The 15,446-nt window shown below is 43.0% G+C and overlaps 1 protein-coding gene across 1 annotated transcript in view; it reads left to right on the forward strand.

The window, feature by feature from the left end:
• The first annotated feature begins 240 nt into the window (after window positions 1-240).
• The window catches only part of LOC118785829 (melanophilin-like), a 36,359-nt gene continuing 21,153 nt past the window's right edge, over window positions 241-15,446 (forward strand). Inside the window, exons 1-5 of the mRNA XM_036540768.1 lie at window positions 241-365; window positions 10,300-10,521; window positions 12,649-12,761; window positions 14,280-14,321; window positions 15,301-15,362. Coding sequence (XP_036396661.1) covers window positions 241-365; window positions 10,300-10,521; window positions 12,649-12,761; window positions 14,280-14,321; window positions 15,301-15,362 — 564 coding nt within the window. The remainder of the gene's footprint in view (window positions 366-10,299; window positions 10,522-12,648; window positions 12,762-14,279; window positions 14,322-15,300; window positions 15,363-15,446) is intronic.

Raw genomic sequence — 15,446 nt, forward strand, 5'->3', positions numbered from 1 at the left:
AACTTCAACCTGATCATCAGCCTGAACAAGCTGTATATCCTACTGGTATTAGTCATTGTACTACATCCCTTTTAGGTATATGTTAATGTGTGAATAGTTAAGATGGCATGTCGGTATTCATTTCATATATTTTGCTCCCAGTACTAAAGGGTCTGGTGGGACCAGGATTTTGACCCTTGTCTTTTTTTGTCGCTCTGCAGCAGCCGTAGTTGTAGTACGCTACTGTCCCATGACAGTGTGATGGCTGCCAACATCATCGGGAAGAAGCTGGACCTCACGAGGCTGACAGACGAGGAGGCCAAGCATGTGTGGGAAGTCATCCTGAGGGACTTTGACTTGAGAAAGAAGGAGGAGGAGAGGCTAGGGTGAGTCACTTCTCCTAATCAGACATCAGAACTTTAAACTGCCACCCTGACCCCAACATCGCTTCCCACAGGTTTTGCTTATATTGCAAACAGTGATTAGCTGGCTGGCGTGTACGTTAACCAAACTAATAAAAGACAGTGTATTTGTGCAGACACAAAATATTTAGAAGATGACCCATTTTAGAAAGTACTTCCTCACTTCAGCTCAATTTTCAAAATGGCTGCACTATTGCTGCAATAAGAATAATCTTTGAAAATGTGACACATGTATGCATAAAACATAGCAGTCCTGGAAAGCATGCATCTGATGTTAGCGGGAGCCCTGCAGAGTTGGACATCCTTACCTGCTTCATTGCTGTCACTGTGGCATTTTCTTATGTTTGCCTAGACTTGGCCAGGGGGCTGGTGAGGTATTTAAAAAAATCCTCATCACCGGTAGAGGTCTCATTAACCAGGGAGGTAGTCAACTTTGCCTAAGTTACAGGAGACTCTTCACATTACTCTTTTATTGCAAGTTTGCAATGGAGTGAAACAGTTACTGCATACTTTCCCCCCATTGTAACTTTTCATTTTGATGGAGAGGGCAGTTTCCTGGGGTTGTGCTTCGCATGCCACTAAGTTTCTTATGCCGTAAGATTTAAAGTGCTGTTAATTTAAAAATAACAAAAAGGATGATAAATGGAAAGTCTAGTCAATTCATCATATATCTCTTTCTCCTTTTAATCAATGGGATTTTGACCTCTTGTGAATGAGACAAGCATTACTCATGGCAAATATAATTTTGGGCACAACCAAGTGGCCATAACAGAGACCGTAGTGTCACTGATTACCTCACTCAAGTCACTCACTCAGTACTTGAACAGTAATGACAGTATTTTAGTTTTACCAATATATGAGAAAACAAGCTCAGTAAGGGATCCCCTGACACACGTTTTAAAATGTACTATTTTCATCTGGCAGCAACCCCAAACCTTAGCCTGTTATTACATGAATATAGAATAATGTACATATTAATCCCTTGCTTACTGTTTTATAACTTAAATACATAATTTAACCCATTGTTACTGCATTATAAGTTGTGCTGTGTTATGCTTAAAATGTGTGTTTTGCAATTCCCTTTTGTGAATACACCTTTAGCATTGGGACTGTACAGTATGTGCAAGTTTTCCCATGGGCAGGAAACTCTAGAATGTGTCCCCTGGCCATGGCACCCATCCCCTGTATTAATCACTTGTTTATTACACTACCATTTTGTGTTTTGTGCTTAAAATGCACTGTTTGTTATAAGGAAGAAAAGCACCATTATGCCTAAACTGTGAGCATCAGTGCAGAACAGTATTGGTGAGTCTCCCCATTGGCAGGAATTTGTAGAATGTGTGTGCCTGTCCTTCTTAGGAAGGCACATGATGGAAGGCCTTATTGGCCTTTAGCAATGGGAAGCCGACCACAGGATCACTATGGCAGGGTTCATAACTGCCTGTGTGTGTGTGTGTGTGTATGTGTGTGTGTGTGTGTGTGTGTGTGTGTGTGTGTGTGTGAGTGTGTGCATCTGCGTGTGCATGTGTGTGTGTGTATTCATGCCTGTGTGTGCACACGCACGTGTAAGTATGGGTTGTGCACATGTGAATGTGTGTGCATGTGCATGCATGCGTGTGCATATAAGTATTTGTGGGTATGTGGGCATACATGCGTGTGTGTGTGTGTGTGTGTGCGTGTGTGTGTGGCTATTCATGTATGTATGTGTACGAGCGTATGTGGGTGCGTGCATGTGTGTGCACATGCGTGCACTTGTGTGCGAGAGTTTTGTATGTGTGTATATGGGTGAGCTTGCATTTCTTTTGTGTGTGCGTATGGGTGTGCGTTTGTGTATGCATTTCTGTGTATGGGTGTGTGTATGTACATACGCAGATGTGTGTGTGCTTGTATGTAGACTAAATAAAACAGGAATGCATGAATAGTAATTCACAGCAGACCTAGAGAAAACAGCGGTGCATTTCAGCAGTGCAATATTTCCCCAATGAGTGAAGAGGGACACTTTCCATTGACAATATCCAGAAGTTATCCTTTTCTGACACTTCAGGTACCACCAGGGAGCAGTAAAATGGAGCCAGGTTTCTGCCTATTCTTTTGTACAGAGTGCTGAGCGAGATGGAGCAGGAGAAGGGAGGTGCTGTGTGCTTTAGATAACATGGTTTACTTTGTCCTCTGCAGGAACCTGTGGTTGTGGCTCTGAGCTAATGACTAAAACATCTGGATTAAAAATTCACATTGTTTCCAAGAAGTAAAGCAGAAACCACTTTCACGCAATAGTCCAATGAACAGCAGAATATGGTCTTCTCAGTAGCGTAAATGAACTCAATGGAGTATCTGTGTGTGTGACTGAGGCTGATATTCAGTGGTGTATATCAACGTGAAGGTGCAGTGGAAATGATTCCTTACCCTCCGCATTCCTTTGCTGTTACGCTTCGTCTGAGACATGAGCAGCAGGACTGCGGTTTAAAGCCGGGGTGGAGCGGATCCAAACTCCGGGACACGTTCGTCAACTGTAAAAGATTTTGGACCAGGGAACATCAGCAATAAGCAAACTGAGGAGCTTTGGAGGAGCTCTGTAACGCATCCGGGCCCAGTGGTGCTGGACGCACCCACGGGTGCACAGAGAGCGCTCAAGCTCTCACGGTTTGGTGGATTTTAAAAAAAATTATCTCGAGGGGGGATTGCTCTTCTTTTTTGTCCCACGTAAAGAGTCATTTATTTCACGCTTAGACTGAGAACAAGTTGCTTTTTTCCCTTTCAGTTGCGGGCCTGGCCTTCATGTGTGTGTTTTTTACAAAGTGTGAAGTCTCTTTAAAGCCATTGCATAACATGCATTACCCTCTGGCTTGTATTAGGCCCATTATGACTGAGAGCGATTGGGATCATATGTAGAAAACTATGAATCCGTGGCCCTTTGATCTGCGCTCATTATGGATTTTTCCATGGTGCGCTCACAGACATTTAGTCATTTTGCTGTTGTGTTATTGATCAAGAAAACTTTACTGCGCTTCGCTAGAAAAGCCACAGAGATTCGTATTGCAAAACAACCAAAAAACACCATATATATATATATATATATATATATATATAAATATAAAATCCTGCTGCCTTGTGACCATATGCATCAGGTTCTCAGAATGTACTGTAGTTTTATCTTGTTCTCAGAAAAAAAGCCTGGAAACCAAAATAAGAATATACATATGTCACTTGAATATGCATATAACACATGACAGCACCCTGGTTTCACCCTCAGGTAGCATGTGTAGTGTACTCTGGGCCATCCGCGCATCACGCCACGTGTGATTGTGTGTGTGTTTGGGGATGGAATGGAAGTGTGAAAGCCTCCCATTGTGAGCCAGGACGGTCATGGCTCAGTCACAAGGCTGCTTTCAACCCGGCTTCTCTTCTTGGGAAAACAAGATGCCACAGGAAGCATCTCCAGCAAGCACAACAAGATCTTTGTCTTGCCCCTCCTGACTCTCACCGGAGAACGGTGCATGTTTATTTGCCAAAATCAACTTGACATGGCTGTTCCTTCCCGCATGTGCTCCGGACATGTCTGGTTGGATGCTTATCGAACTAACCCTGATTTTTTTCCTCAATGTCCCTCCAAAAGATCAAATGAGATCTTGTAACCGTGGGATTTGGGGGACGGTAAAATCAGTGTGCCAGGCCTATCCATCATGGGGCAGTGTAGACTAAAGGAGACAGTTCATGCATGTTCATCTTTAGGTGGGAGTGTGTTTTGTTGTTTCTGCAACCAGTCCAGATGAAATCTCAATAATCTGTTCTGTCCCCAAGGCTGAATTCTTTCTTTACTTATTTATTTCTTTGGCAGCTTTCAAAAAAAAAAGTGGCAGCATAAATAAGTGAAATTAAAGTGGTGTCGATTGTTGCACAGTAACAAAGATCAGCATAGCCATTGCACTGAAATTAAGCAGTGTCAGGGCTATAAAGTGGTAACAGGATTTTCTTAGTTTTTCCACAAGTTAGTTAACTTGTGGAAAAAAATGAAAATGGACACAAATAATTTCAATCCCACTCTGTTCCTTGAATCTTTTCATAGATTAAGCAAGGTCAAGGAGCATCCCCTTTCAGCAGAAACTCAACCCTTGAACCTGCCCAGGGCTGAATATTTGATGTCTGAACTGAATCTACACAGTACTGTACCATTTAGTGAAGGAGTGAGCACAGCTGGCCAAAATACAGGTCAAAGTTCGGGGCTGCTGCGTCTTAGTTTGAGTTTCCCATCTTTTTTGGTCTCATTTTACACGTGCAGTTTCTCATGTCTGCATGTGGCAGGAGGTATTTGTTTAATGGTGAGGTGGCACAAGGTAACTTCCTACTCTGGAACATGTCTGTCACAAGCCCATATGAGACATTCAGTCCCTCCTACTCTGGGATAGTGTGAAAACACATTGCTTTGGTAGGAAAGGCTGCTCTTTGTTGTTTGTTTGTCTGTATTAGGCTTTCAAGCCAGAACAGCTGGAAGCCTATTCTTTGGCCTGTTTTTTTAATTTGACTGGGAAACACTGTTTTGCTTTTGATGTTAGGCTTTCAAGCCAAAATGTATGTTCCCTGGCCACTCCCAGCCTTACCCAACATGCTAAAAGTTGTTGTCTCAAACGTTGTCATATGATGCTCATGGTGCTCTTGACCATAAATCAGAATATCCAGCCACTTAGCTTGGAAGCCTGGTGATTGCCTGCAACCTCTTGTTTTATTTTCTTCCTTTTTCCCCTCCTCCTGCCTTCAATTTGTGACTTGATTGCCAGATTTTTCTCAAATTGGGCACATTTATTGGTCATAGTCTGTAAATGTGTGTTAAATGTGGTCCAAGGCCAAGCCAAATATGGCCACCAAATGCATTTTTAGCTGAATAACTTCTCACATATTCACATTTATCAGACACTGCACATGTGTGCAAACTGTCATGGCTATTTTATGTCTTACATTTTTTGGCAGTGGAGCTGACCTAGCTTGTCAATTTAGGTAAAGTTTCCAGCTGAATTTAAGAGCTGAAGGCTGGTCAAAAATTAATTAAGTCCATGATTAGACTTTCTACTTTCTACTTTTATTTTGCATTTACCTCCTTTTTTCATCATTACGGCTTTTTGCATTTTTCACAGTATTGAGTGTTCTTGCATATGCTGGAGGAAAGAGAAAGAAAACCTTAAGAAATCCGTCAAAAAGCATGTTGAACATTAATACATCCATTAATGCTTCTGAAGTTTAAGCATTTTGTTTGTTTTTGCTACGCAGCTTTTGTAGTTAAATTGTCAAATCAGAGAAGTAACAAGTTAATTTTGTGTAAAAGATAAGATGGAAAAAATACCCTTCACTTTTCTTTAATGCAAATTAAAAGCAGTCTACTGATGTTAAATTCTGCCTGGCCAGAGATGTATCAGATGACTCCAGAGTTGGATGAGCTGAAGGCAGCAGCTAATGCTCAGGGGTTTGCTCTGTGCTACAGGCTACTATGTGGTTTCTGGAAGAGATAATTTCATGGTTTTAGCTCTCTTGGACTGTGGTCACATTTCCATTAAAATCCATTGCAGGAAAAATTCTCCCTTGAGGGGCATCCAGTATGTGTCCATGTATGGGAGATGCTCACCAACTGGTCTCTCATAGCATTCTCAGCACAAGCATACTCCAGGCTCAGAAAAAAACTGCTGGAAGGGACTGCCTACAAAGTGCTGAGAGAGATTTTGCCCTTCATTTTGAGAGATATCATCAGAGAGATTGTACAAACTACAAATTAAGCCAGATGTGCTCAGGCATTGCACCTGCATGGGGAGGGGAAAACTCTCGGAAGAATGATTCAAATATCAAGAGATATGTATCCAGTTTATTCCATGATTTTGATTTTGAACGCTTCAAGGCACAGCTGTCTTTTGTGCTTTTGATTTGCATTGTGATTTATTTCTCGGTTTAGGAGCAGAGCATTTACTGCACTGTTTAAAGAAAGTGTTTTGAATCCCTAAAATGGATGTCAGCTTAGCTGTCATCACCCTTGATCTGAAATTCTAACATTAAAAGTAAATGATGAAATACTAACGTTAAAAGCAGTTTTGAACATAATCATTGTCTTCAAATACGGCTGGGTTTGCGAAACAGCGATGAAGCATTACTGTTTCAGAAATGGCAAATAAACATCAGAATCTTGCTGGGTCATGCCTCATATTTGCAGAATGCTTTTGAAATTATGCTATTTCCCAGCAAATGTTGCTTATTTGGGTGATGTTCTTCTGTAGGGATAGTGTGTAGGACATTTAGGGACATCAACTCATTCTGAGTGATTTTCCAGATATTGTTCCCAAATGTAAAGTAAACATGAAATTACATTTACACGCTCATCAAGCTTACTTCAAATAGGGGTATGGCTGCCAAATTCTGTTAACACTGTGACATAGAATTTTATCACACCCTCAACATGGACAAATACTGATTCATATCACAGCCAGGCTTAATACCATGTATTTAACCCAGAATGAGATCACTTCTGCCCAAGTCTCTGTTAGATATAAACTTCATAATTGATTTTTTTTTTTTTAATCTGAAGGTATGATCCACTGTTCCTAACACCAGTGTAATAGATACATTAAATGACATATGGGTGGCCCCAATGGACACATGTGCAGTGTCTTTTCTCAGGGATTAATGTAAGCACAGGAAATCTGCCATAAAGCATTTGAGTGAGGTTAAAAGGGAAAGAGAGGGGCAGCCACCCCCCTGTACCGGATATTTTCACTATTCAAATGAGGCAGGGACAGGATATAACCCGCTTCAGGATCTCACTGTCTTAAGAAAATAGACTTTTAGATATTGCTTTCTTTGCATCCCTATTCCAATATTCTTCCATTTTATTACTGTGTATCCCAGAGGTTTTAATGGCAGGGGGCGCGTGTTGCGAAATTGAATTATGCAACCCATTGTTCTTGCTGTAGATTCAGCAAAAAGTGAATTGGAAAAATATGATGCAGGTTGGCCCAGACCCAGTGATGGATCCAGTCACAGATGCTGGCCGGACCCCGCCTCGTCCCAGTACCCCTTCACTAAAGTGGGCTTCCTCCAAGTTGCATCTAAACTCAGCCTCTCCTCAGCGGTGATTTGTTTAGCAAATGTCTGCATGGATTTTAATCGGTTCCACTGCCAGGCAAATCTCGTGTCTGAATTGTCTACGTTGTGTAATGTGTCGTGTTTCTAAAAGCAGATTTATTGACAGCATAAATGTTGAATCAGGCAGTCACAGAGCTGTTTCGATGATCCTGAAGCCTCACTATTTGCCAAGATGAAGAGTTTTCTCTTTTCCTGTTAAGGAGGAGGGAGTGTATGCGCAGAGTAGCCATGCGGTAGAGTGTGGCAAGCTCTCGGCATGGTGCCGGTGGTGAGGCAGAGTGCTGATGCGTATAGGGTTTCGCCCCTTGTCTGGGATCCCTCTCAAAGCTTCACCATTCAGGACTTACTGTCAAAAACATGCAGCCCTGTGGTTTCATGGAAAGTCAACACTTTGGTGGATTAATGCATGCTCTTGGGAAATTGCCTGGTTCCAACGGAACAAACATGTACTTTATAACCAGGTTGTCTTTAATTCGCTGACGTCACAATGATCCTTTGATTTATTGCGCAATGATTTGTGATGTAGGCTTTTTGAAGGCCTACTTCCGACCGGGGTGAAAAACATCATGCAGCCTGCTCTAATTCCTTCTTGTCTGGGTGCATGGCCTGTTGCCCTCACATTGAAAAAGAGTCTCAGAGTCTATTTTTTCCTTTTTTATATAAGCTTTCTTACATTGTTTTCTTGAAGTCTCTTTCAACATCTTCGCAAAAAAAGACAAAAAAGCATGAAAACATTTGTCAGTTCTAGTCCTCTTTAACTCACCAGACATAGAAGGATATCTCACCAGCACTGTTGCTTTACCCTAAACAAACTTCACACTGCTCCTCATGTGTTGAACAAAAAATAAAATCTCTGCAAGGCTAGTATTATCCTCTTACACAGTAAACTGGGAAGAACTAGAGAAATACTGTCCAGCTACCCCCCCCCCCCCCAAAGAAAAAACTACTTTAAATAACTTTCATAACTTCCAAAACTCAGTCTGGTTAATTATTTAATCCTAATGTGGCCCCCCAGCACCCTTAGTCACACACAGCCTCCTGGTCCTGCTGCCTAGGTCTTTCCATGCCCGGGGGTTTGGATTTCCTCCGAGAGCGCAGTTGTTGACTGGGTTTCTCTCCAGTGGGAACATTGACGATTTGGCAGGAGTTGGGCCTGGACGCTTGCAAGTGATTATAAGCTGCAGAAACCATAATCGTTCACTGAAGATTAACCCGCTGGTTTCCCCCATGCTCCCATTTCCCAGAGAGCTCCAGGTTACAGAGATTAAGGCTTCTCTCCAGTGAGAGCTTTAAATCCTCCTGGATTGCACTGACTTGATAACCACGCTCCTGCGTTTGTTTTGCTTGAATGGGAGGGAGTTGTGACGTGGAAAAAATAATTCAAACAGAAGCTCTCTCAACTTTGCTGCAGATCTGTCTTTAACCTGTTAGGTAATGAAAGCATTAACAATGTCATCATTATCACATAGACACGGAGTTCTCATTTAGCCTTGTGGCTAAAATATCTGTCCATGTTTTAGCCACAAGAAATAAGCTGTACCTCTGCATTATACACCTAAGGTGTGAGAGAACAACGTTAAACAAATAGGCTAATGCTGGGAATGCAGGGGCTGATTTGAGCCTTTTTTCCTCAAGGCCCATTGAACAAAAAAATCTCACCAACAAGTGGCTGAGCTGTTAAAAGAAAGCTGCTTATTAGATTAGGGAGTTGCTCCATTGTTCTGCGAGCTGGGGTTTCGTCTCCTCACTCACCCAGACATAACAGCCAGTTTGAGTTGGGCATCAGTAACAGAGGTGTAATAAAAAACATGGTAGTTCAATAGTGCTGCTGTTTTCACACCATTCTTTTTGTATTGTAATTATTTTTATGAGGACAAATATTTGTTTGGTCAAATATTCCACCATGTGATCACTAATAGGTTACCGAGAAAATGAAAGTCTATTAAACAATGAAGACAAATTCTGAGTTTTATTCTCTCTCATCAATAGTCAGTCTTTACATAGAGGTAAAGTTAAATACAGTGTAATTGATCTAAATTTACAGTCCTACCTGCAATCTCAGTTCTGTTGTTCAAGGCATGAAACATTACATCCCTTGACACATCTGTAATATCACCCATAAGGCATCATACCCTATCCACAGCCCTTCCCTTAACTCAGAGTAAAAGGTTATCATTATCCCAGTGTTAGTCATTACAGCTGTAAACTGGCATTATTGGAATGTCATTAATCTATATTCACAAGTATGGCAGATTGCTATAAGTGTGTAGTATGCAAGCAACATTTAAATGTTCCATTGTCAATAGCACCACATATGAAATTTTACCATCCCAGCCTTGTTTACCAATAAGGATCTTTTTATGTTGCCCTTTATATACCCACTAAGATGTGGTTTTTCCAGTTCAGTGTGCACACTGCCATTCCTCTGGTCTCATTCTTCATCCTGTGCCTGCCACAGGACAGGAGAGCAGATTCACACATGCGTCCCTCTGTCTGTTAGCCTCACCAGCTGCTTGTTCCATCCAGGTGAGGCTGCACTTGGGGGTCAGGCAATACTCAGCAGCAGTGTTTTAGGGTTAGGGTTAGGGTTAGGGCTAAGGCTAGGGTAAGAATTATGGAAAGGGCTAGGGTTAGGTCTGGGGTCAGGGTTAGGGTTAGGGTTAGGGTTACAGTTGTTTGTTCCATCCAGGTGAGGCCATGTTCAGGGGTCAGGCGATACTCAGTAGCGTTTTAGGCGCGGTGCTCTCCCTGCCTCACTACCCTTCCTTTTCTGCCCCCACAGGGAGCTCAAGACCAAAATTGAGAAGGAGGGCACCAAGCGGGAGCTGCTGGGCTCACAGTCCAGCCTGACCGAGTCCCACTGCATCCGCTGCCTGCAGCCCTTCAAGTTCCTGCTGAACAGCAAGCGCCAGTGCCTGGACTGCCAGCTGTACACCTGTAAGGCCTGCAGCCGCTACAACAAGAAGGAGCGCGGCTGGGTGTGCGACCCCTGCCGCATGTCCCGGTGAGTCTGCTGCGCCCCCTCCTAATGCTGCACCCGGGCTGACAGCTGGACCGCTTAAATCTACCTTTTTTCAAATAGTACTAGCCATGATGCAAAATACTGTCATGCCGAATTTCACAAAATCAGAATATGACTAAATGTTTCATGGCTCTGAGGACATACCACAAAATGGTGTTGCCACATGATTAAAACACTATTGCATATACTTTTTTTTTTAATATCATTGGATTTTTTTACTTGCTTTACTGCTTCTGTCCGTTACTCCTTAGCAGTGCTATAACATAAAGGACTTTTTAAAAAGTCCTCTTGGTATGTTTGTGTTACAGTCAGTACAGTATTCACCGATTTACACAGGTAAATGGAATATTTTTGTTTTAATATCATTGCTCATTAACAAACAAAAATATTGTAAATGATAAATTCCACATCACTAACAGCTAAATTATGTTACTGAAGCTCAAATTGTTTAACGAGGTACTTCTTGTAATATACCCATTCCTGAATCATGCTGTGTAAAATTAATACAACTTTTTAGCTAGTTCATTCACTGGCTTCCTAAAGAATCCAGCAGCACATTTTATATAATGTTAGGAACATTACTGTAATGACAGTATTGCCACACGTTAATTACTCTCATTGGCGGTTTCATGTAATCAATAAACTTGATAATTTCAGCCTCTATTCTTACTTTCTGTGACTAACTAGCTAACCTTAAGCACAGCAAATTAAGGATCCATAATTGATAATGGATCTGGGATAATTCGTGGATCATTTCATGACAATCTGGGACCATGAACTCCATTTTGAGACACATAGATTGAATGAATCATCTCATGCGTACATAATACTGTAGCAGTGTCATAGCTCTGCCTCATACAGTCGTCAGTAGTTACATGCTATGGTATTGGTTATTGCTGTTCTTTTGTTTACATGTGTTCTGTTTTGTATGTGTGCTGTTGTCCCTGTGGTCTTGCTGCATGGACTCCTGTACCTTGTGTTCTAAATCACTTATGAAAAAGTGCCTTAGCCAACTTTGCAGCCCCAAGTGTCATCCATTTAGAGTAGAAACCAGCATGAGTAGAACCAGGGAAACCTAGGTAACCTAACAGAACAGAGAGGGCTCTCCTCCATGAAAAAGGGGTTGGGTTTATTGTTAGAGCAATTAACCTATTGTTACAGCTCAAAACAGAAGCTGTCCAAAATTTGTTTGAAATGCTGTTGTTTGAGAGGCTTCATCCTGAATTAACAGCAGTCACCCTGACCATTGACATCTAATTCAGGTCAGTGTTTAGTTAAAGATTTGATGAAATTGGGTTATTTCACATTAGAACTAAAACCATCACACAGTGGAATGCCAGAACAGGAGGTAAGAAACACTGGACCACAAGAAAACCATTTAATTGTGACCATCCAGGACCAAGGTTTAGATTATACCATAGGCGCTCTATTGTGGTCACACAGGCAGTGTTTGGTACAGAATACCTAAGTATATGAATCAGCACATGGCTGACGAAAGGTGCTGCAATCCTCCAATACCTGAATGAGCTGCTCATGAGCAGATGATGAATGAACAAGGCTTTTATTCAGCACTGAATGAATGTCATACCGTAGTTATTGCATCTGTCTGGAACATCAGCAAGATACAGTGTCTCTCAGTGTGCGGTCACACTGTTGTAATTGTTACTTGTACCTTGTCACATACAGTGAAAAAACATTCACTTACAGGCAATGGACCCTTTCTGTGAGCATATGTGTTCATGTGTGTAGACACAAAAAGAAGCTAAACATGGGTCTCTGCTAATTAATTATTACTGAAGGTTGAAAGGAATATTCAGGAGGAATATGTTTAGACAATAACTAAGCAATTAACAAACCCACCCCATCCTCAAGTATAAAAACCCACTCACCACTTCCTTTTCATATCAGCTGTATACAGCATCCCTCCTCCACCCCACATCCTTCTTATTGTCTTCCTCTGTATGATGTCGAAACGCAGGGGTCAACTCCAAGCCAAGTATCCCTATTTCCTCATCAACAGCAGTGCTTCATATTGTTCTTATTTCTGAATCATACCGACTTTATAATTATAATTATTATTAATAGCGTGTGTCCTCTATGTTTTGGCAGGGTGCTGAAAATCGGAACCTTGGAATGGTACCACCAGAATGTGCGTGCTCGCTTCAAGCGTTTCGGCAGTGCTAAGGTCATGCGGTCGCTCCAGAAACGCCTGAACGGGGAGCGCGGCTCCCAGCCGGATCTAAGAGGTGGGTGCCATGGACGCGCAGCATCCCGTCTCCAAGGAGACACAACAATACTAAACAGGTCATTCAGGGCCAAGTTTCCGGGTTCGTCCCGCCATGCCTAAAAGTGAGATCCTGTGGATTCACTGTCTATTTTTCTCCTCCACACATCAGGTTTATTATTTAATAAAAGATTTGAGCCCCATGGGTAATAGTGAGTAATACAGATAGCAATGGATATAATACATTATTATATCTATCATATTTAATGTATACAGCTATTTTTATCACATCCATCAATACATGAGTTAGGCCCACATTGAGGCACCTCACACAGGCTCCCCAGCTCCCTTGGATTCTCGTTTAAATCTGATGCCATGATTCCTGTGGGCCGTCTGTCAGTGACTGTCTAAGGTTTCGAATCCGTGTGCAGTGAGTGCTACCGTATCGCTGCCAAACAGACAGAGGGAGTTTGTCTTTTCCCTCTGAGTTTGGGGAAGAGGGGGAGTGTCAGCCCTTGTGGTCTCCTGCGGTTCAGCCTGCTTGGAACCTGTGTCTGACATTAGATGTGTGCGCTGGATCATTAGATGTGAACGCTGTAAAGTCAGCCGTTAGCCGCGCGTGGGGGGGGGACTGGCACGCACAGTGCGCGGGCGTTCCTTGCAGGCCGGACGCCCTGCGCTGGCCGAACGGCAGACTCTCGTGATCTCTCAGTCACATGCCTCGCTGAGCGCCTGGACTCGGCCGACTCTGGCCTGCATGGCTTCTGCTGGGCTCCTCTGACTGCAAACAGAGGGTGGAAGAGAAATGCATTTTACAGTCAAATTAGAAACACAGCGACAAAGAAAGATTGGTAGAAAGAGAGGGAGAGAAGCAGAGGGACAGAGACAGGGAGAGGGAGAGGGAGAGAGGGGGCAGAGAGAGGGGCAGAGACAAAGAGAGGGAGAGAGGGAAACAGCAAGTGGGAGTGAGAGATAGAGGGAGACAGAGAGAGAAAGAAAGAGAGAGACAAGGACAGAGACAAAGAGAGGGAGTGAGAGAAAGAGGGAGCCAGAGAGCGAGGGACAGAGAGAGTTTCTGTGTGCTGGCAATGAAAATGAGCCACAAAGCCCATACTATAGTCTTGTCAGAGCTTTTGGACCGTGTGGGTCACAGAAGGACAGGCCAGCAGGATTATGTAAAGTGGAAAAGTGGTTGTTTAATCCCTGTCTTTCTCCTATCTTTTCAAATGATCTGTCTTGTTTCTCCCGAGGGCAATATTAAATTATTATTTTACATTTACTTTGCAGACACTCACATCCAGAGTGACTTGCATAGCTTACAGTTTATACATGTTACCCATTTATACAGCTGGATATGAGGAAATTGGGGTTCAGGAACTGATTGGAGTGATAGGAGGTGTCTCTTGTTAGGAAAGACAATCCCAGGGAGCAGTTCCCTGATGACGTTGGTGTGATTCGGCCATTCGTGCAGACAGTGGGGAAGTGACCCCCCCCCTTTTTTTCTTCACTGTCCCAGGCCCCCGTGATGATGATACCCACAGCATGCCTGATGTCCGCAGTGAGTAAAGAGCATGGGGAGGGGGGTATGCGTACCACATGCTTGCGTCTGCATTCATGGGGGCAAATATTCTCTGGAAGCAATTCTGCACCCTGTACTTTGCTTGTTGATTTTGTTTGGAGCAAGTCTTAGGCATAATTATGTTTTTGTGTGCAAAGAATGTAGAGCTGGTCTGAGAGAGATGAAGGATTTCTTCAAAAATGCAGTTTTTGCTGCTTGGATCACTTTGGATTAATGCAAGGTCCAGATCACAGCACAGACTGCTAGTGGAGATCACAGCACAGACTGCCAGTGGAGATCACAGCACAGACTGATAGTGGAGATCACAGCACAGACTGATAGTGGAGATCACAGCACAGACTGCCAGTGGACATGGCAGCACATCGGTGTATGTGTGTGTATGGCCACATATGTGTGTGTGTGTGTATGTGTGTCTGTATATATATATGTGTTTGCACGTATGTGTGTGCACATATGTGTGTGTGTGTGTGTGTGTGTGTGTGTGTGTTTGTGTGCGGTTTGGAAGAGCAGTGTATCTCGTCCTTGTGCATATAGTCCATATTTCCTTCATACCGCAGTACTAATCATAAATTAATGCTGATTTACAGTGAGTAAGTAAATGCATGACAGAAGTGAGGCTTCAGGAGTCAATTTGAGCAGAACACAGTGTTATGGACTGAAAGCTGCCACTAAATCAACAGGACAAACCTGGGAGGAACGCGGCCTGTCCTTGCAGGCAAAGTGTCTGATTGGCCCTCGTTTGAACGTGGCCTCAGGAACACTTTTCCTCATGGGCCAAAGGGCTGATCATGGCCACATTACTCAACCGACTACATGTGAGGCGTCCAAAAATAATATGAAAAAGAGGCAACCAGGCAGTGATGGTGCTCAAAAACAAAAACAGCACTGTTTTCAGCAAAGGGGTTATGCGGAGGCTACACAAATCCACTTTTAATACCTGCCTCCTTTTCTTCCTCAGGTGTTTTTGACGGCCACGATGAGGACCAGATTGATCCGTCTGATGGGCAGAGATACAGGCTGGTAAAAGCCCTCCTTTTCACCAAGTCCCTTTCAGAGAAAAGCCTCGGCCCTATTGCCTCCCCATTGTCTTTGGCCGTGCGCTGA

This window comes from Megalops cyprinoides, chromosome 11, assembly GCF_013368585.1.
Source record: "Megalops cyprinoides isolate fMegCyp1 chromosome 11, fMegCyp1.pri, whole genome shotgun sequence".
NCBI lineage: Eukaryota > Metazoa > Chordata > Actinopteri > Elopiformes > Megalopidae > Megalops > Megalops cyprinoides.